Below are 21,323 nucleotides of genomic sequence, written 5' to 3' on the forward strand. Positions count from 1 at the left end.
GTAACCTCTTTTAAAACAACTGTTCAAACACTGGTCTTTAATATTCTTTATGCTTCCTAACTTCACTCTTGCACAGGGTATTAATGAGAAAGTCTTTCTAGCAACTCAGTAAAGAAAGTTGATGCTTTCTTCTGTACAGCTTTATTGTGCCATACCTCTCTATGCACTAGAAGTCTTTTTTTCAGTCTTAGTACAGCTTTTGTAGCTGCTGGGTGCTCCCACTCCATCGCTTATCCTTCTGTGCATATAGTCCGGTGCACTGTAGCACTGCTGTAAGCAGAAAGCTTCACTCCTGTGCCGTAGTGCCTTCTATTTACAATAATACCACCCTGGTGACCGATGGCTGTTTGTGAATTACTCATGTGTTGCTTCCCTCAAGAAAGAGCACTTTGTTTTCCCTAACCAGCCTCCCCAGCTCTGTGCCCGCAAAATAATTTAAGGATACAATTTGTGAACATGTTGCTGTTTTCCTTTGACATCATCCACTGTGCATCCCTGGGATAAACACAACAGTGAAAACTCACTGCTTCTCATCTCACTTTGCATATCAGCATGGAAAGGCATAGCCCTATTTGAATCTAAGTTACTCCTGTTTAAGACAGGTCTTGGACAGAGGGAATTAAAAAAAAATCATGTCCTGAATCTTTAGTTTTACTTTTAATTCGCAGCCTTTAAGCTGGTACAGAACAGGTTGGGTTTTGGTGGTTTTTTAAAGTTAATGAATTTACCATTGTGAAGGTTAACATTTGATGTCAGTGCTTGCCCAAGTAGTGACGGGCTGTTACAAATGTGCTGACCCAAGGCATCTTCCTTCCTGGTCAAGGAGCCTGCCCGGGTGCACTCCATACCTTGGAGGTGTTTCTGTCCTAGTCCCATGGACGTGGCTGCTGCTTTCCTCTTGGCAGGTTTGGCCAGGAGTGAGAGGCTGAGCCTGCACCATGCACGTGCACGGCAACAACATGTCTGGCTATGGAGGTTCCTAGAGCCAGGGCTGTGCCTTTGACACCTCCCATCTAGCACTGTGGCAACTCACCAAAATCCCCCTCCCTTGCCTGTAGGTTCCCACACACACCTGCATTTACAGAGACCCGGAAAGCTCAGCACAGCCTTAAGCCCAGCAATTGGCTGTGCCCCCACCCTGGGCTGCATCCCTGCCCTCTACCTGAAACACTTCCAGAGACTGGTTTTTCCTGTTTTTTCCTCCTACTCACTGGCTAGCCCACCCTGAAGTCTGCTAGTATTTTACATGGACTCAGTAGAAGACCTCAGAGGTCTTTTCCAGCCTTGTTGATTCTGTGATAGGGCAAGGGGAAAATACACCCACCCTTCCCTTGCTGGCAGCTTGGATACATGTGACCCATCCCTGTGGTCTCCAGCCCAGCTCCTGGCACTGAGACCCTCACTGTCCCACTTGCTGATACTGCACACACGGATGGGCCTCTGTACCCCATGACCTGACTTTGGTTACTGACGCTCACACGATGACCTGTGGTCCTATCACCAAAATTCAAGAATAAAACTCCTTAAAACCCATGTAGTATTAAGAAGTAGACATTACCTTCTTACAGGGGGATAACTCTGCCTGAGGTGCGTGCCTGGCTGAAGGTGATAAATTTATTTATTAACCAGGGATGTACGTATTAATCAGAAAAGTGTTACGTGTGAAGTTGTTAGCCCTGGTTATGTAAGCTGTGCAACGTGTTTCTGAACAAGCTGTGTTGGGCCGGTTTGACTTGTTACCGAACTCCCAGCCTTCCACTCATCGTTACGTAAGTTCTGTTAACTGCTGCTTCGGCGTAATTTGCAGCAATTCCCACCTGCTGCTGGCACTGGGCCCTCCTATGATCTGAACACCGTAATGTAGCGTACGCTCTCACATTGCAGGTACCCTTATGCAGGTTATATATATATATATATATACATACTGTTTCTGAAAGTAGCATGGCCATTGTTCAGCAAGGCAGAAGCACTTCAGCAGGAGGCCGTGGTGTGTAAGAGGCAAGCAGTGCGTGATTTGCTGCTCTGGGAGTTAAGGGGTCTGATGATTTGATTAATAAGGCTTTCAATGCACACCTTCGCTGAAGGGGCCGCCTACACTGCTGCCCTCCCGGCTGCTCTCTGTGAACTTTTGGGAATTGCCAAACGGAGGAGGCGGGAAGTGCTCTCTGTGCGTGGAGCGGCAACTGCAGGATGAAGACAATTGACAACAAAAATAAAGTATTAAAGTATTAAATCAAGGGAGAGGACAAATGGAAAATTATACCTCCTACTGAGAAGCTTTTTTAACACATAATAGAGGTGATGTATAGGAGATTTTTCACTGCATACTGATGAAACTTGGGTCACTCTCAAAAATATTTTTGACTGACATGAGACTATTTTTGCCTTTTTTTTCTTTATTTTCAGTGAAGAATGCGAGACCTAACAGCTCAGGTAACGAGCAGTCTGCTGCAGTTCCCAGAGGTGACTGTTGAGGCACTTAAGGAAGCTGAGACCACCCTAGACTCTGTGTTATGTGGGAAGTTTTCTGGAGGTGAGCATTTTCTTTTAGATTTGGTCTTGATAAAAAGTTGTTACTGACTGAAGCCCAGGGTCATAGCACCAGGCTGGTTCTGTTGAAACACATCAGGTTCTGATAGAAAAAACAGGATATTTTAACAACTAGAAATGCTAATATTAAACCATTAATAGAGTTAAACATCGAAATTACAAAAGCCTGCACCAATCTTGTGCTATTAAAATAATTTATACCGTGACCTTACTGAGTCAATGAATTCTCCTCAGTTTTGAATGGAATAGAAGGCAGTTTTGAAAAAAGCAGTAGTGTTGTTTTGAGCCGTATTTCTTTGTACCAGCTCAAGCTCTGTCTGTCATAACATCCCATGCAGAAATAGTCTTCTACAATGTTACAGAGGCAGAACATGCTGCTTTTTGTTCTCTAGCCTGAGTAAAAAGACAGAAGGGAGAGGACAGCTCTGTTAAGCACTGCCCACATATTTCCAAAGTATTTAATAGGATGCAGATGAGGACCCAGTGAGAGTTGCTGAAAGCAGCTAAGCAGATTAGATGGTTGACTTTCTAGGCAACCTGAAAGTCGAGCTGGATGTGTCTCTGGGTGTCTGAGCTTCTGTTAAGACCAGGAAGAATCTTACCTACCTGAGACATACACGTCATGACCTCGATTAGGAAGGAAACTCGAACTTCAAGAAGTCCTTTCGTTGTCATGTTGAGTTCTTTCTGTGATCAGCACTTGCAGAAGTTTAGATTTGTGCATGCAGTGCCCATTTGAAGATAATTTGCTATTGATGTCCCAGTCCCTTCCCAGAGTAGTGATGTGTGAAGTAAAATTAATAAATTGGGAATGAATTGTTTTAGATGGGTTATATTGAAGTATGCTTTACAACTTGTGTTCCTGTATGCGTTTGGTGGTGGTTTGTAGCAAACCCAAGCCAAATAAAAACTGGAGGTCAATCTGTTGTAATCTTTATCCCAGACAGTCAGTGTTGTTGAGCACAGGAATGACAAGTGCAAATGCAAAACACTGAGGTTATTAATTGTAAGAGGTAGTGGCTGAGGATTGCAATGGGTGATTTTAACTGATTGTCCAGGAGTAGGTAAGTCGGTGTTGCTGTCTTTGGTGCATTTGTTGAAGGAGAGGTGACTTTTCCGTTGTTTCCACCTTCTGCCTGGGATTTGTTTGGTCAGCTTTCTTGTGTCTTACAGGGAGAAGTGGCCTGGCGTGGCTGGCGTGTGGTCCTCAGCTGGAGGTGGTGAACTCTGTGACAGGAGAGCGGCTCTCTGCGTATCGTTTCAGCGGAGTCAATGAGCAGCCTCCCACCGTTCGTGCGGTGAAGGAGTTTTCGTGGCAGAAGAGAACTGGACTCCTGGTTGGGTTGGAAGAAGCCAAGGGAAGTGTTCTCTGTCTGTACGACCTTGGGATCTCCAGAGTGGTTAAAGCAGTTGTTCTTCCAGGCAGGGTATGTACTTTTTTTGGGAAAAGAAGGTTTTGTGTTGTTAGCTTCTACACAGTTCTGTTTCAGGAAAAGCTCCGAGCATCTCTTTGTAGGACATGCTTTCTATACTCTATTACTGTATTGTTACTTTGGAGTACCCAGTAGAGCCTTTTTCTCAACATCCCTTTCTGCATTTTGGTTGTTATTCTTCTAAGGCTCTTCTAAGGCTTTAATCAGCGTCCTGTTTTCTGGACTATTTTTTTGTGTGTGGGTTTAAAATGGCTGCATATTTCAGAACTGTTTTTCTTGTATTTCTTATGATTCTGTACTTTCTTGTTTCTGATGTGCTAACTGCTGGCTTCACTTCTGAGTGATTACTATTTATCTTGTCAAGCAGCTTCAATATTAACTTGTAGTTTTCCTGTAGGCAACTGCAATAGAACCCATAAGCAATGATGGAGGAGCCAGTGTGAGCACTCGACACCTACATCAGAGTCTGCGATGGCTTTTTGGAGTGGCAGCAGTGGCTACAGATGTTGGTCGTGTACTTCTGGTTGACCTTCGTTTGGATGATTTATCTTGCAGTCAGAATGAAGTAGAAGCATCAGGTAAGCCTGCAGTTTTTCAATTTGAATTTAGAAGAAGATTCTTGTAAAAAACCAGCATGCAACCCATTCTGAAGATACCAGAGTGCAGGTTCACTGATGATGTTTCTGATACTTCTGCCTACGGATTGCAGATGGCAGTTTGACATCCTATGGTCCTGACCTGATCAGAAATGGGAGTGGCATAATACTCGTCCTGGTGTTGTAAATGCCTCTTCCCACCCAGATCCCTTTGTCACTGTGGTACTTACCACTGTGATACTTGGGATTTAGGGATTTTACTATCTGAGTCAGTGCAGCTGCCTGACAGGGAGTTGTGTCAGAGGTACCATATTTCTTGGGAGTGTTCTCCCTTTTCCATTAATAGACTTGGGACAAACTTCAGGCTTGCATTTTAAGATAAATCAAACTTATCAAAAATCCTATGTTTGGATGAATGAACTCTGTAAGTTGTGTATTCAGATTGCATAGACTGTTTTGGCTATTTCAGGAGCAGCTTCAGGTGTTGATGTCCCTTCAGGTAGATTCATCTGAGGCCCAAACTCCTGATTTATGGAGTCCAAGTAGAATTTGTCTACAAAGGTTACACTTGTACCTGGTTTTGAAATAGGAGTGAGAGTACTTGTCCAGTTGAAGAGTTCTTCTGTTCTTTGAATCGATACAGAAACAGCAAAAAAAAGGTTTTGCAGAAATGGGTATTTTGCCTGGGATGGTAGAATTAGTTTATCCATGTTGTCACATGAGTCTAAAATGCAACTGAAATGGCATAACACGCTCATTTATTGCCTGCTTTTATGTGTGCAGATCTAGAAGTTGTCACTAGAATTCCTGCTGAAGTTCCACAAAGAAGAGAAGCTGTGACCAGAGCAGGGAGGCATCTCTGTTTTCAATTGCGAAGTCCTTCAGGAACAGCAGTGTCAACCCTGAGCTACATAAGCAGAAGCAATCAGCTCGTTGTGGGTTTTTCCGATGGCTACCTGTCACTGGGAAATATGAGAACTTTGAAAAGGGCGTAAGTAGTCCTTTCTACTTGGCCACACTTGGAGATGCAGTGGTCTCAATTTTTTGCTTCAGAAAGTATGTTAACTTCAAGAGACCTTTTTCCATGACTGGAATGTTGAGTATAACCTTGGAATGTTCAGAAATCCTCTTTTGAAGTAAGTATTAGGTCTTATATGGGTGATGTGGAGCACCTTCTCTGCAGTGGACCAAGATTGCTCTCCTTATTGTGTCTGTGGATTGAGGAATTGTGGAAAGTGTGCTGCTTTGAGTCATGTCAGACAGTAGGGATGCGATAGATCTGATTTGTATAAGGCAGTTTGTTCTATCCAGTAGTATTCAGTGAAATTAGATAATGTGTGTTGTTTGATGAAAAAGGGTTTAGAATGTATCTTTCAGAACGAGTTACCACAACTAGGGCATACACTGAAAGGCTTCAGTATGTGAATAATGTGATTTTTGTGACAATATTCTTTAAAGTATCCAGAATTAAATAAGTGAGACATGAAAAATCAATAGCTAATCTGTGCCTGATAACACATCCTTTTCAATATTTCAGCCTTGAAATGTAGAATGGGTTAACCCATTCCAAGGCAAGGATGCACATGATTCAATTTTTTTCTTTTTTCAAACCTGTAGGCACTACACTAAGCTTGGAGGAGGAAGGATTCCTGTCTGTGCTCTTGCTTTTCAAGAGCCTGAGAGTGATCTTCGCAATTGTTGCTACTTGTGGGCTGTTCAGTCTACACAACAAAGGTGAATAAAATTTACCATAAGCCACTGATTTTGCTATATTTATTTATTTATTTATTTATTTATTTATTTATTTATTTACTTTAAATATTTGTTCACATACAGCTGAACCTAAAGCAGAGAGGTGAAAGTACTGCTGGTTGCCTTGTGACAGCTTCAGCAGTCTTTGGAGCCTTTGTGAGCCAGTTTGGCTTCCCTGGCAGAAAACAAACAGTGCTGAGCAGACAAATCAATAGTTTCCTGCTGGGCTAAGAAATCAAGTCAGAGTGTGGAAGGGTGCAGTGCATGTAAGAGAGGGAATGGAACTTTGGTGGGAAGGAGAGAGATATCTTTCTCTCAGCCTCAACAAGCTGTTTAATCAACCCCTGCTGTTCATAGAGTGGCAACCTTAAGTTTGATTTCAAAGCACTTTTGATGGAGAACACTATATAGAGCTATTTCCAAAAATTTTAGATCCATACAATATATTAGAACTTTCCAGTGGTATGGAATCTGTTAGTGTCAAAATTGTCTTCTATATGTTTTAGTGGCTAAATGTGACCAGTTATCATGTTTTCAGAAGCAGTGTCTTTCTTTTCAGCAAGAGCATGTTTTTGAGTAGGTTTCAGCCTGGATCCATTAAAATGATAATAAGGACTGTAAAGTAGCTTTGTAGTCAAATTTCCTAATTTATACCTTTTTCAGTGAAGGGAATGCTCTGAGTTTACATCTGTTGCAGTTAGCATTTGGTGACAGAAAATGCCTGGCATCTGGACAAGTCATGTATGAGGTAAGACATTCCTGTATGTGAGACATGAAAAGATCAGTTTTCCCTGAGTATCAGTTAAGTTTGTCAGGCTAATATTTACAATGAAACTTCAGAGAGGAAGTGAAGAAAAAAAAAAAAGTCTTTTGGTGAGTTTTTTGGACATGACTTTTGTCCATACTTTTCGAAAACAATAATAAAATCATACAATTTTATACTACAAAGCTGTGTGTTCCAACTACATTCATCTGCAAAGAGCCTTATACATTCAGTTCCTGAAGAGGAAACAATTCTTACAATGAAATTATTTAAACATCACATGAATGGCAAGTAGGAAGAGAAGACAAGACTTCCAATAGCTTTGTGTAACCAAACTGTAGACTTGAGGAAGATTCTGTCTGTCTCCCTTTCTTAAAATATGGTCATATATATATATATATATATATATATATATATATATATATATACATATATATATAAAAAACATACACTTCTGATCTCTGTTTTATAGTCCTGTTTTTCTTTTGACCTCAGTCAACTGGACTTCAAATAACACATACCTACAAGTGTCTCTTAAGCATTTGTCCTGAAACTCAGTAGCTGTAAATATAACTGTTTTACTTTTTTGGTTGGGTTGCCCCTGCTGGCTATAGCCAGCAAAAGATGTAAATGCAATGAACAGTGGTATGATTTGGTCAGTCTCCATAAATTTTTAGAACTGGTTCCAGAGATAATGGGCTTAAAATATAAATGAGGCATCATTAGGTTTCAGATGTCCACCATATAGGAGAGGCACCTGTATAATGCATAATTCTGTTCAGTAGTGTGCTTGAAACTCTTCCAAGATCTTTTTGGTGGGAAAGTAATCTTAATTCAGAGCAAGTCTTTCCTCCTACTTTGATACTTCATCTTGCATTTTCTCGTAGGGTATGGAATGAAATTGAGGTGATTCTTTAAGTGTTGTACTCTATAGGGACTGTGCATTTTGAATTTTTTGAATGAGTTTAAATTTTGTCCCTTTCTCCTTATGTATATGAAAGCTCCTTCCTCATTTGGAAGTGCTGCTTTTGAATAGACAAAGGTTAGGTGTTTGCAGAAGGGGGTGTTTCTTTAAAATGCATCATCTCTGACAGTGACACTCTTTAAAAAAAAGCACACAGGGTGATTGAATAATATTATTGTGTTTGTAACCTGAGAGAGCTGCGGTGTATTTAATGTTAGACTTTCAACCCTCAGAAGTACAGTATTCACACATTGTATGGTAGACAGTTTGAATGAATGTTGTATTTGGAAACACAGTATTTCAGTTAATGTTTTCTTAGAAAATGGTGATATCAGAGGTTCCCGACAATCCTTCCTCTATGTCCATTTCTCTGTATATCAAAGAGGTTGCTTACTCTGTAGTAATTCGTGATCCTGAACGCATTGTCCATGTGCAGTCCATGTCCTCTCTTTATAAGGAATTGAGGGATATCTCACCCATTAGTCTCCTACAAGATAAGAGGAGGAGCTGGTAAGAGTTTATGAGGCTTGAAACAAGATTGTTAATCTGTAAAAAGTTCTGAGTTACTAGAGAGAGATGCAAATTCACACTAGTGATGTGCCTATCGATTATATCTCTTGGCAGAGCTTTAGCTGCTGTAATGTCAGATTCTATAATCAAAGACCATTGCATCCACGTATTGCATTATTTCAGATATCTCTTTGTGGGTACATATTCAGGTTTGTAAAGACACTTGAAGTTGCAAAGAATTCTGCAGAACATGTTTAGATCTGATAATGTTAGGGAAGTGCTAAAAACATTTTTTTTTTTTAATAGCCAAACTTGCCCATTATGATTAGAGACTTAATTCTCTTGCATGTCAGATGTAGTTTCTATTCATAGGAAATACACAATACAATATACATATCATATCAGATATTTTCATTATTTCATATTTAGGTATAATGTGTGTTTTTATCTCAAAATGACCTTTTCTCTCTTCTTCAATTTTTCCCCCCAGGATTTTAAATACTGCGTTAAACTGTACAGTTTAGATCTCACCGATGGGATCTATCCCTTGAGAGGTCAGATCAGCAATACTAAATTCCTCAGCTTTCAGACCATAGAAAAATTTTGCAACCATGTTGACAGAGAGGACAGTGTTAGTGAAGGTTTGTTCTGATGTCCATGTTTGGTTATTCTAAACTGCATGGTTTGGGAATCTAAGCAAGGAGTGCTGTTCTGTACCTGCTGTCTAGCCAAGCTTGTTGGGCTTATTTAAAAGAAATTGGATGCTTAAGTTATGTGGGACTTTTTTATTCCTCTTAACATCATTCTTTAAAGGGAAAAATAGATTTTATTTTACTCTTGCTGACATGCTAGAGGAATTTATAATGGGGTCATCTGTATAATGCTGGTCTGTCAGTTTATTCTTCCAGCTGTCGTTTTTGAACAGTAAGATCATTCTCACTACTGTTCAGGAATGTTACCTGAGGATTTTTTCCCCATTCAGACCTATGGCTGCATGCAGGTGGCAGCTGGTCACTAGTGGAGTTTCCCAGGGCTCAGTATTGAGGCCAGTCCTATGGAATATCTTTATCAATGATCTGGACGAGGGGATCAAGTGCACCCTCAGTCAGTTTGGGATCACCTCGGACAGGAGTGTTGATCTGCTGGAGGGTAGCAAGGCTCTTCAGAGGGATCTGGACAGGCTGGATTGATGGATTGGCCGATTGTATGAGGTTCAAGAACCCCTTGTAACACTACAGGCCTGGGGAGGAGTGTCTGGAAATCTGCCTGGTAAAAAGGATCTCCTGGATGACAGCTGGCTGAATATTAGGCACCCCACATACCTAAAAAAACCCAGCCCTCCAAAATAACATGAAGAAATACCTGTGAGTTTTCTGATGATTTCTGATTATATTTTATTGAGAACCTGCTCAAATTAAGTTCTAGGGACACATGAGCTTCTTTTGGATGTGTGTTGAGGCTAGCAGTGAAGCTGTCTTCTGAATTCTGAAAGTAATTGTTATATTCAAAGGCAGTTTCAGCAGCTAACAGAATTGAAATGGCACAGAAGTTCTCAGTGAGACCTAGCAAAGTCTGTGAGGATCCCTAAATAGTAACTATAAATTCAACAGAGAACAGAGAAACATTTTGCCAAACATACTCTATTAAGGTAAATGATATTCACATACTTTGCTTCGTGTCTAGAGAGTGCATTCTCACCAGGGAAGACAGAGCATTCCGCATACTAAGAAAACCAAAATAGAACACTATGAATGTTTTATGTTAAAATCTTTATTCCAATTTCCTGTTTGTGTTTTTAATTTTTATAGTATTTATTTATTTAGTGTGATAATACTGTTATTTCATTCTGAATATGCTGGAGTTATCTTTTAAACTTGTAACTGAGACAAATTTGGGAATTATTCATGCTAGCTGAGTGATACAACTGTATAAAAAGTAAACATAAATAAATCTTTGGAAAGATAAACTTTCTAAAAGTAGCTATATATGTGATCCTAGCTTATTTTCCCCCTAAACTATTCATCTAGCATGTAAAACTTAATTAGTTAATAATTATGTATTTGATTTGGTTTAGAACAAGTATAATTTGAACAAGCAAAAGAGACAGCATGACTGAAACCTATCACTGAGATGTTTGATATTCTGTAAATTGTTTTTATCATTCTTAGTGAAGTGTTGGGTTTCATCAGTGAAATTTAAAAGAATTAAACCAAAATAGAAGGTAGTGTTTTAAAAACAACAGATACTGTGTATTTTCTGCAATAAGGAACAATGTCTTGTCTTTGGCAGTAATCTCTCCTGACACCAGTGTATCAGTCTTGAGCTGGCAAGTGAAAACACACGGTCATGAAAAACCATCTATTTATTTGGGTGTATTTGACATCAATCGCTGGTATCATGCTCAAATGCCAGACTCACTGAGGTAGGTTTTTATTCAGTGGTTTTCAATATCCCCACAAGTAAGTAATTTGAAAGTTGATGTTTAGCTTATGCACTTGTTTTCTTTCAGGCCAGAAGAATTCCTTCATGATTGCCCCTACTTTGCATTGTGGTCACTGGATACTGTAATCAGCATGACTTCTCCAAACCTCATTTTGGATATTCTGGTACACGAGCGGAGTTTAAGTCGGGGAGTTCCTCCTTCTTATCCACCACCTGAGCAGTTTTTTAATCCAAGCACCTATAACTTTGGTAGGTATTTCACTGCTTTGAATAGTGACAAATTTCAATTGAGGTCAAATGCCACTTGGAGGTTATCTTGTTCATTGTTTATCAGACAACAACCAAACCAAACAAAAAAACCCCCTAAACCTTCACAATTCTAACTCTGGTCACGTCACACTAACAAGGTCTTCAATATTGTGAAACATATCTGACAGTCTGCTGAGTTTTGGTGCTTTTGTAATGTAGTCTGTGAAGGGCTGATGGTTTCAAGATGAAATGACTTTGAGCTGAGGCACAAAGCACAGCACCTGGGTAACTCTACAGATAAAGTTTCTACAGACAAAAATAATTTTTTAAAGGAAATTTGTAAGTCATATGATGAAGAAAAGAGGCACTCAGGGTATGTCTTTCCAGATCCTGCTATTTAAAGAACAGAAACAGGTCATACTGTGAGAGCATTGAAGGCTATTGAAGGCTCCTTGTTTCTGCAGATGTTACGTGCTTGCTGAACTCAGGAGTCGTTCACATGACTTGCACCAGCTCCCAGAAAGAGGTGACTTTTTTACTGTATCTTTATTGAGAATGAAATGAACCTTCTCTAGGTTTGCACTGCCTTCAGGGTTGGAGATCATTATGTTCTTCCTATCTGTCCACATGCATAACTGCAATTATGTCCTGCCAGTTTTATGCAAATGATACTGTTTCAGGGAAGCACAGGCAGGGATGGAATGCCTGGAAAGGAATGTAATGTTGCTGTTGGAGCAAGAACAAAAGTGTTATGGAAGTTGGGGAAAGCAGTTACTTCTGATTACCCATCAGTCAAACTATCTGCACAGTCTGGAGTTAGGTTTTGATCCTTGATTAACTTGAGAAATGAGGAGAGAACGGAGAAAAGGAAAAATTATTTAACTGTCAAAGAAGAAATTAATATTTTTCCTCCCCACCTTGGCCAAATTATAACTTCTGAGCCACTGCACAGCTTGTGACAAATCCTTTCAAATTAAGTTCCAGCTCACTAAATATTTCCTTCTAAATCAGCTTCTGCACAAACAAGCATAGATGGATCTTCCAAAGTGTGATTTAAAATTGTGTGTTAGCTTTATTTTCTACAGAATGTACTTTGTGTCAGTGGTCAGTGAAAAGGCAGGGCCTGTGTAGTGATAGAGAAACTAGAAAATCCTTCCTTCAGCATTGCAATGGCTGATATTTTCATATTTTCTTCTACGGGATATTTTTTACAAACTTGAACTGTTATTTTAGTACTGTTTTTAAGACAGAACCTTAGTGATGGAGTATTAATACTGTCTTAATCAGTGGGTTTTGACTCCTGTTTCAGACCCTGAAGTTTTTGAAGAAATCTGATTCTTTAATAAGTGAAGCCATTCATGACAACTACACCAGCTGCCTTGTAGGTGACTTGCTGACTTCAAGGCTGGTTGATGTCCAGCCATCAAGTTTGAGTCAGGTAAGTGTACGTTGGGGAATCCAAGAGAAAATACATCCATACTGTGTGATGGGACCATAGAGGCTACAAGACATGATCATCTGATTTTTATGTATTTTGCAAGTTGCATTTAAAGGCAGATGTTGACTTTAGTTAGCAAAAGTAAAAGTATTGTTAGATTCAAAGTACTGAGTTTGACTGGGAACAACCCACTTTGGAAGATGACCCAGCCCACAGAACACTTATTTTGAAAGCCTGATGAAGGTTCTTATATTCTGATTAGATGTTCTGGTATTAATTCTGGTTTGGAAATAACTTGGGAAAGCAAAACATTTTGTGACGACCTTTGCTGAATTGTGACTCTATTGTTTGGAGACTTGTTATGCGTTTGACTGGGGATTGCTTTTGAATGCTAGGAAGATTAATTTCAGAATTTGGGTCAAGAAGCTTGGTTTGGAGTTTTGTTTGCCACTGTAAGTAGTATTGGTGTGTTTCCTTGTTTCAAACCCATTTTCAGAAAAAAATGTTTTCTAATGTGTAGAAATCTCCTTGAATGTAATGAAATCATCTAGGAAGCAAATGTGTTGAATTTAAGAAAACCAAAACAACAAACATAGAGGAAAATAAAAAGAAAAATGTAAAATGTTATACAGGATCATTTCACCTACAAGAAGTGTCTGAACACCAGCTGAAATAAGCTGCTACCCAATTTCCCATGTGTGTGCATACCAGTGCATTGTTCTTCTCAAGGATTGCCGTGATGTTATATTGCAGTATTTGAACAGCCTGAAATCTCAGCCCCTTAGAATTTAGATGCTTCACTTCTCTTCTGGCACTTTAACAAATCACAACTTAATGTTTTGGGTGTCAAAGCTGCTTCATGTTGTGATAGTCCTGCAAGCTGCTTGACCTGAGCTTCAGTGTTTCCATGCAGACACAGTTGTTTTAGTTCTGTCCCCTTCACATGTTCCTGATGGCAAACGTGAGCACAAAGTGCATGAGGGATATTAGCACAAGATATTACTGAAATAGTTCCTTGGAACTCAATAAATGGAGACTAAAACACAGAGGCACGCAAATGCAGATTGGAATTGGCCTGCAGGAAGATGAAATGTCAGAGGAAAATTTTGCTGTGTTCCTCAGACCAACAAGGAGTCCAGGCAGGGCTAGAATTAAGAAAGAGAATGTGGAATTAGTTGCATGTGCACTAGTTGACTTTGTGATGTCTGCGTGAGTTTCCAGTTAGAAATAAACACTTCTGTGGATGGTTCAAAAGGTATCAGAAGCATGTGAGGTTCTCATTTTAATTTGTCTGTTCTGTTTAGGAGGAGCAGTTGGAAGCAGTATTGTCAGCTGCTGTCCAGACAGGTTCTTTAGAACTTTTGACTGGATGTATTAAACACTGGACTTCTGAAGGTAATGCCCCTTACATTATTTTTATGCTCTGTATGTTTTAGTTTGACATTGTGTATTTATTTCTTTTTTGCTTTCTCTTTTTAAAGAACAGCCAAGTTCTGCTGTTAATTTACGGTTTGTTCTTGAGTGGACGTGGAACAAAGTAGTCTGCACAAAAGATGAACTGGACCAAATATGTGAGTAGTCATGTTGTCATTTTTGAAACCTAAAATAATCCTTCCTAAAGGATTTTATTTAGTGATCTGCCAGTACATGATACTGCCCACGGTTCTTTAATTGTCCTTTGGAACTCTGCAGTTGTCCTGTGGACTAACGATTCAATATTTCTTCTTGACAAGGTGTTCCGCTGTTTGACGGCTCCTGCAACTTCATTGACCCACAGACCTTACAGTCCCTTCAGCACTGCCAGTTGCTTTTGAGCAGCCTTAGCACAGTCTTAAACTGCTTTCTGACAGAAGCACGAGAGCTTACTGAGAAAGGTTGGTGATGGCACTGCTAAATCTTTGGTGTGTTTGATGAAGATTTGGAAGGATGCTTGTGTTGTAGGTGTGGAGACACGAGCTTTTGCTGTTTTGGCTGGTTGGGAGAGAGTCAGATTGAGGTGGGATGAGGGGCTTAAATCTGAGAAGTTGGGACTATGACTTAAGATGCTTTGATTTCAGGGGAACGGCTGGTTGTGGAGTTGATGTGAGTGGGTAGGGGAGGCTATATTGATTCAGCAATGACTGTGTAAGCAACTGTGTGTGGTAATGCTGAAAAGTATTCTTAACTCTTGGCTAGCAATTTATAGTTGTGTGCAAACAGCTAGAAAATATAAATGAAGCCGAAATGAGTAACTTGTAAGTTCCTTGAGCTTCTGTAGCTTCTGTTATTAGAAATTGTTGTTGGCATCAACATCCCTTTGCTATAGTAAAAGTCTTTCCTATGTGAAAAACAAATGTCTTTTTCCTGAATGTATCTAATAGTTCAGGCTTTATAATCTCATACCTTTTTTCGGGTTTTACAGACTTCACAAATAAGCAGCTGGTAACCAACCTCATTTCTTTGTATGCACAAGTGGTCATCTGGTTCTGTCGGTCCAGTCTCCCTTCTGAAGATCTAGGTAAGCCTAAACTGTAATACCGGAACACTTGTTTTTACAGTAGAAGAATTTTATTTTCTGGACCTTTTTTTATTGCTTGAGGTGAGAATATACCTTGGAAGTGCTCTTAATTGAAATAGATTATAAATTCTATTATCAGCCTTAATCTGTACTATGAATGTTCACGTCATATTCAAAAAACCATTCCCTTTGACAGTTGCTTATTTAATATTGTACTTGAGCTTACACTACATACTCTAAATGCTACATTAGCTCTTAACTTGAAGTGGATCTTCAGACAAGAAGCAGTGATCAAACCTTCTGTCTTAGTTCTCTTCTAGCAAAGGCACAAACAGGATTAGCTTCTTTGAGAGTTGAAGGCTTCTTGATGCTTGTCTGATCTTCTGTCTTTTAATGAGAAGTTTTAGTTGAGAAAAACTTACCACTTAAAGAAGTGGTCTTACTTCTTTAACTTGCTTTTACTTTATTGACTGTAGATGACCATATGCGTTTGTCTAGACCTTTCTACAATTATCCTTTAATTCAGAGCTACTATACTGGTCACCGACAGAAACTCAAGCGTTTATCAAGGTAAGACTTGCAGGAAAGCTCTAGAAAAGCTTCCTCTGTTAGACTGTAGGGAAGTGGTTATTTTTTCACTTAAACCCCTTTGTCTGTGCTTCCTTGGGATTACATGTAATACAACAGCAAACAAAACCTATAAACTCACAACTTTTCTCTTGGATTTCTACTTAAGACTCCTTTACTAATTCCTTGTGATGTAAAGACCATCCAACACAGAAATATCTGCCATGTGCATTTCAAGTCATAATCATGCTTGTGTAGGCGTGTTCCTTTCTTTGACTCATAGGAGGGTTTTTTTTTTGTTTTGGCTGGTGGAAATCTGTTACACTGAGAGGCTGGAATTAGCGGTTTATTCTGTCTAAATCCTTGCTGCTTTTTGTTGTAGAGGCAAATGGGACTCTGACTGCTTGATGATTGATGGAATGGTTTCCCAGTTAGGAGACCAAGTTGAGAAGTTGTGGCAGAGAGATGAAGGAGGAACTGGGAAATACCCACCTGCTAGTTTACATGTGAGTGTTCTGTTCACTGAAACCACCACCAGCAGCAGCAGTCTCCCAAAGCCAATGATTTTGAAAGACAGGAGCGACAGAAAACCTTTTAATCTTTCATTTCAGGCGCTGCTGGATCTCTATTTGCTGGAAAGTGTTGAAGAAAGCGACAAACATGCAATTGTATCCTTTTTTGCCATTGCACCTTCAGAATAGGCACAGAAATGTTCTTATGTGTTTGTCACGTATGTGTTTACCAATGTATGCTTCAAACACAGTGTGAGTGAATACATTTAGTATAGAGTTAAGTCCTGGACAGAAGGATTGCTTTATTTCTTTCTAGTTTGGATTTTTTCTGATTTCCTTTTTTTTTTTCTTAAAATGTTGTATTGCAAAGTCTTTTCTGATATGAGAAAACAGGTTCCCTAAAGTAAGTTCAAGTTAAAAACTTCCCTAGTTTTTCTCAAAATTTTCTAGTTCTTAAATTTTAAGTACCCATACCTGTAGCAAATGACTGTGTGTTAGAATGGTGCACTAAAAGGTGCTGCTTCAGAGCAAAAGGATTCCTAACAGTGGTTGTCCAGTACCTGATTCTGCCAAAATCATCCATTTTCCATCCCAGCTGACTCTGCTTGTTTTGGTTGTGTTGAAAGTTGCTGGCACATAGCGTAATAAAGAGGGAGAAGAGTGGAGTCACTGGGTGGAAACCTAATTTTTATGCTGCTGGAACATGCAGACCTGCTTTTGTGGTTTGTTGGGTAACACGAAAAGGGAGCCTAGAGAGCAAGGAGTTCAAATAATGTTGTACTCCCACACTGTCTTATTAGAGTATGTCCCTAACAACCGACGTCAGAAAGGGAAAATGACACTTCAAATGCAGGATGCACATACCATTTTAAATCCAGTTTCAATTATTTAGTCCTAAGTTGTATTTTAAGGGCACCATAATTTATATAGTTATTTTTCCTCATTTCCAGAGTAAACAAAATAATTAATAATTAATTAGTTGGATGTTCAACTGCTAGCTCCACTGACTAAAACAGGAGCCTGAGTTTATTATGGCAGTATTTAAATGCCCAGATTTGGCTTTTATGATTGTCTTACAGAAATCCAGAAGTGTTTCTTTCTGGTTGTTTTTTCAGAATGCAATTTGTGGTTAGGACCTAACTACCTTCAGGTTATAATAGCTTAAAATGGCAAGACTAATAAGTATGTTCTGCTTCCTACCATTTTTATATTCTCATTTCATTGTTTTGCTAAATATAATGTGATAAATTATTGTTCTTACCAATTTATTCACCTTAATTAGGTACTCACTCTCAGACAATTTACTTGCTGTTGGATATCATGCATACCTCTCCGAATAAAACAGAAAGTGTAATTGACTCTTTTCTAACTGCCTTTGCTATCCCTTGGGGTCTCGTTAAGCTTATTCAAGGGTTTTGGCTTCTAGATCACAATGACTATGAAGTGAGTATGTAACAGTTTCCTTAGATACACATTGCAGTGCAGCGTTGTAATCGATAAAATTAGTTTTAAAAATTGATTCTTAGCTATTAGAATGTACTACAACTGACCTCTTCATCAATGTCATGATTATAAATGTTCCTTCAACTAGTTTGATGGGAAACTAATTAAAACACAGGAGTAGTCTACTTCAATAATCCTGGATATTTGAATTTTCAAAGCTATCTTTTGTAGGAGGTTTTCAGCAGACCAGTTGGGCACTTTTTCAAAAAATGCATTTGTAAAAAAGGAATGTTTGTGCACAAAGATTTGTTAATGTAGAAAAGTCTGAATTACTCCTTTTAAAACACTCACTTTGTTCCATATGGCTAACTGAATTTTTTCTCTACAAATACAAAGACTGTGTTACATGTGTGTCTGTAAATATTCAAACAATTGTGATCTCTGACTTGTGCAGAATTCTCTGGCCCTGCTCTTTCATCCAGCTACAATCAAAACTGTGCCGTGGCAGCACACGAGAATTATTCAGTCCCTCATGTGCCAAGGAGAGCACAGGCGAGCCCTCAGGTACATGCAGATGATGAAGCCATCCATGTCAAGCAGTAGTGAAGTGCGGCTTTTCCTCACTGTGTTGTTGTCCAATAGGTAAGGAAATCCATCCCACCGTTTGGGCATTCAGATACTGGGAAAGGGGGAGAAGAGATAATACAAATTGGGTCCTCTACATTTCCTTTAATCTGTGAATGAGTACAATGACTTTGAGGTATCATTTTGGTTATACTCTTCCTATTTCTTTCCATCTCCCAAAAATTAACAACAGGTGCATGGTGGAGGCTTGGGGTCTGTTGCAGGAACACACCACTAAGTTAAACATAGAAGAGCTGTTAAAGCACATGTATGAAATCTGTCAGGAGATGGGGCTAATGGAAGATTTACTGAAGCTGCCGTTCACAGACACTGAAAAGGTAAGTTTGGAGAAGACAAAAAAAGGTCTTAATCGTCTCTTTGGCAAGAGAAGAGTCAGGATCGTAATAGGTTTTTGTACTGTGCTGTTTCTTACAGGAGTGTCTGGAGAAGTTTTTGCAGACCAACGCTGGTGTTCAGAATCATGAATTCCTTTTAGTCCACCATCTGCAGCGTGCCAACTATATCCCTGCACTGCAGCTGAATCAGACAATGAAGGTTAATCTTCTGGTAAGGGTGGAAGTCCTGTTGAGTGTGCAAGTTTCTCTTGGTGTAACCAACTAGTTTTGATAGTCCTCAGTAAAAGGCCTGCTTTGTTTCTTGTCTCATTTCTTGAAAGACTAGGAATAATTTTACTATGGCAAAGCTGCTGTGTGAAATTATAAACTGAATGTTACAGACCATGGCTGACTCCACTTAAAATTGTTTGCACCTGAGGAATAAATATGTATCTTTTCTTACCAGTTCATCTGTTCCTTCAGTTCCTCAGACCCCTTTGCTATGTATGGCTTACACTATGGAAGTTGTGTCACTCAGTTCTGTGGAATGAAATGCATGTTGTATACTATGTCTTGCACACAGTTTCATTTTTCAAGCTGAGAGCAGTCTAGATGCTCCACAGGTAAAATATGCATAGTGGGTTTTGTTTAGTGGTTTGGGGTTTTTTTATTATTTTCTTCAAGTAAAGCACAAGCTCTGTGATTCCACATCTTAACATGTTACTTTCATGATGTAAATTCTTACCTGTTTCTGAAAATAGTAAGATGAAGTTTTGTGTTATGTGAGCTTCTGTTGGGGATCTTTAATACATTTGCTGTTTTCTGGAACCATAGTTTTCCAGTAAATCAAACTTACAAAGTGGTCTTGGAAGGTTTAGGTCCTGCAGTTCTGTGCAGTGGATGTACTTTATTGCGTCTGTTGAGCAAATTTAGGCCCCAATCAGGAAGAGCAGAGATACTTCCATGCAATGAACTTCTTGTAAATAAATTCCGGCTTTACTAATTTCACTTATCAGAATTATCGTGATCCTCACTTGAGAGAGAGAGCAGTTGCCAGGAATTCTTTGTTAGACCAATATAGCAAGATCCTGCCTACCATTCAAAGGAAGCTGGCTGTAGAGAGAGCCAAGCCATACCGTTTGCCTTCATCAGTCTTAAGAGAAGGTAACTTTCAGAGGGGGGAAATATTGACAACCAGCCATCACCTTGATTACACAGGGCTGGTATTTTTTCTCTCTTGCTTTACAGTCCCAAGGCTAAAGGCATTATCAGCAGTGACACGACAGGCTAATGCAGGAAATGTGCACACACGAGCAACTTTCATCAGTAAAGTATTGTCCAAATTTAGAGAAGTTTGGTTGGGAAATGAACAGAAAACGAGTATCTCACAATATTACAGGTAAGCAGCCTTTTTGCGAAGTTCAGTCTTGAGCTACATTTTTGGGGGTAGAGAGAGCGAAAGAGAGAAATCTGAATTATGTTAGGGTTTTGGTGTGAAGGTACATGTGAGTAATGCTTTGTTTCACGTTTTTGCACTTACACTATGTAACATTTATGAATCAGTTCATCAGAAGTAATATTCAGAGAAACTTTCTGTATAACAATCTTACTTATGCAAATATATGTATTTACATTATGGTAAATGTGCTTACAGAGTTTAGGACAGCTGAGACTAAAACCTTGACTACCATCAAGCTGTTGGTATATAGACTTTGACATCCCAAAGAGCCTGTCACTTGTTTGTGACCCTGATACAGCACCCCAGCAGTGAGGCTTCACCTGCACTTGTTGATCATTGAATGTTTCTGTTTCGTATCATTTCAGATGAATATAGGATTTTTTTCACTTATTTATTTATGTTCATAGTTTATGTCGTGTGTCTTAACAGATTGCTGGATTTGGTGGTTCATCCTGTTCCTTCCTGTTCTGTGGCACAGGATGAAAGCTGGCAGACACCATGCAGAGCTTCTACTTCTTTTGTGTTATCCATCCCACTGAGACACATCGCTCTATCTCACAAAAGAATTCACCAGGAGCATCAAAGCTGAAATTACTGGAGACTCCTCTGGTGGCTAAGGTTTGTATTAAAAAGCTGGTATCAACCTAACCAAACCAAAACCATATTTGGAAGCAGTAGGTTGGGAACAGTCTTGAAGAGGGAAGTTTAGTTCTCAGTTAGTTGCAGCTTGTCCCATAGCTTTGAGAAATGCACTTATTTTTATTGCATGGGACAAAGTAAATTAAACTTGGACATTTCAGTCTACACTTAGCTATTTAGAAGATGCAATTTGTAGCTTAACTATCTCCGTATTTAAGTGCTAAGTAGCTCTGTGTAGTTTGACATGCATTTCTAGAAGCCCAATCTGCATGCTTCAGATTCTTCATCCAGTTATGTGAATGACAGCTAAGCAGTATCAGCCAAGTGTCTGTCAAATTCAGTGATGACTTTTTGCAGTTATTTTAGTCATCAGTTGTTTGTGTTTGTTAAGCTGCATTTCTATTCACTGCTGTCAAACTGAGACCATGCAAGGCAATAAAACCTGACTTGATCTTTTTGCATTTGCCTACCTAAACAAAATGGTTGTGACCTTTCTCTTGTTACAAAATATCACCATACCCTTGAACCAGCTTCTTCCTCCTCCTTTTAA

The 21,323-nt window shown here is 39.3% G+C and overlaps 1 protein-coding gene across 1 annotated transcript; it reads left to right on the top strand.

Moving 5' to 3' along the window:
• The first annotated feature begins 1,573 nt into the window (after positions 1 to 1,573).
• On the top strand, positions 1,574 to 20,078 carry LOC114065341 (protein ELYS-like). The gene is made up of 25 exons (XM_027899164.1): positions 1,574 to 1,898; positions 2,407 to 2,533; positions 3,724 to 3,977; positions 4,381 to 4,561; positions 5,363 to 5,570; positions 6,197 to 6,313; positions 6,995 to 7,079; positions 9,059 to 9,209; positions 10,858 to 10,990; positions 11,078 to 11,259; positions 11,724 to 11,785; positions 12,569 to 12,697; positions 14,002 to 14,092; positions 14,179 to 14,268; positions 14,431 to 14,571; positions 15,099 to 15,194; positions 15,671 to 15,764; positions 16,144 to 16,267; positions 16,373 to 16,429; positions 17,570 to 17,716; positions 18,171 to 18,358; positions 18,534 to 18,678; positions 18,776 to 18,907; positions 19,692 to 19,839; positions 19,924 to 20,078. Exons 2-25 carry the CDS (start codon positions 2,413 to 2,415, stop codon positions 20,076 to 20,078), a joined length of 3,231 nt encoding a protein of 1,076 aa, XP_027754965.1. The 5' UTR covers positions 1,574 to 1,898; positions 2,407 to 2,412.
• Positions 20,079 to 21,323: the final 1,245 nt, after the last annotated feature.

The sequence above is a fragment of the Empidonax traillii genome, unplaced genomic scaffold (genome assembly GCF_003031625.1).
Source record: "Empidonax traillii isolate 1590-97213 ecotype Southwest subspecies unplaced genomic scaffold, ASM303162v1 scaffold648:size464035, whole genome shotgun sequence".
NCBI lineage: Eukaryota > Metazoa > Chordata > Aves > Passeriformes > Tyrannidae > Empidonax > Empidonax traillii.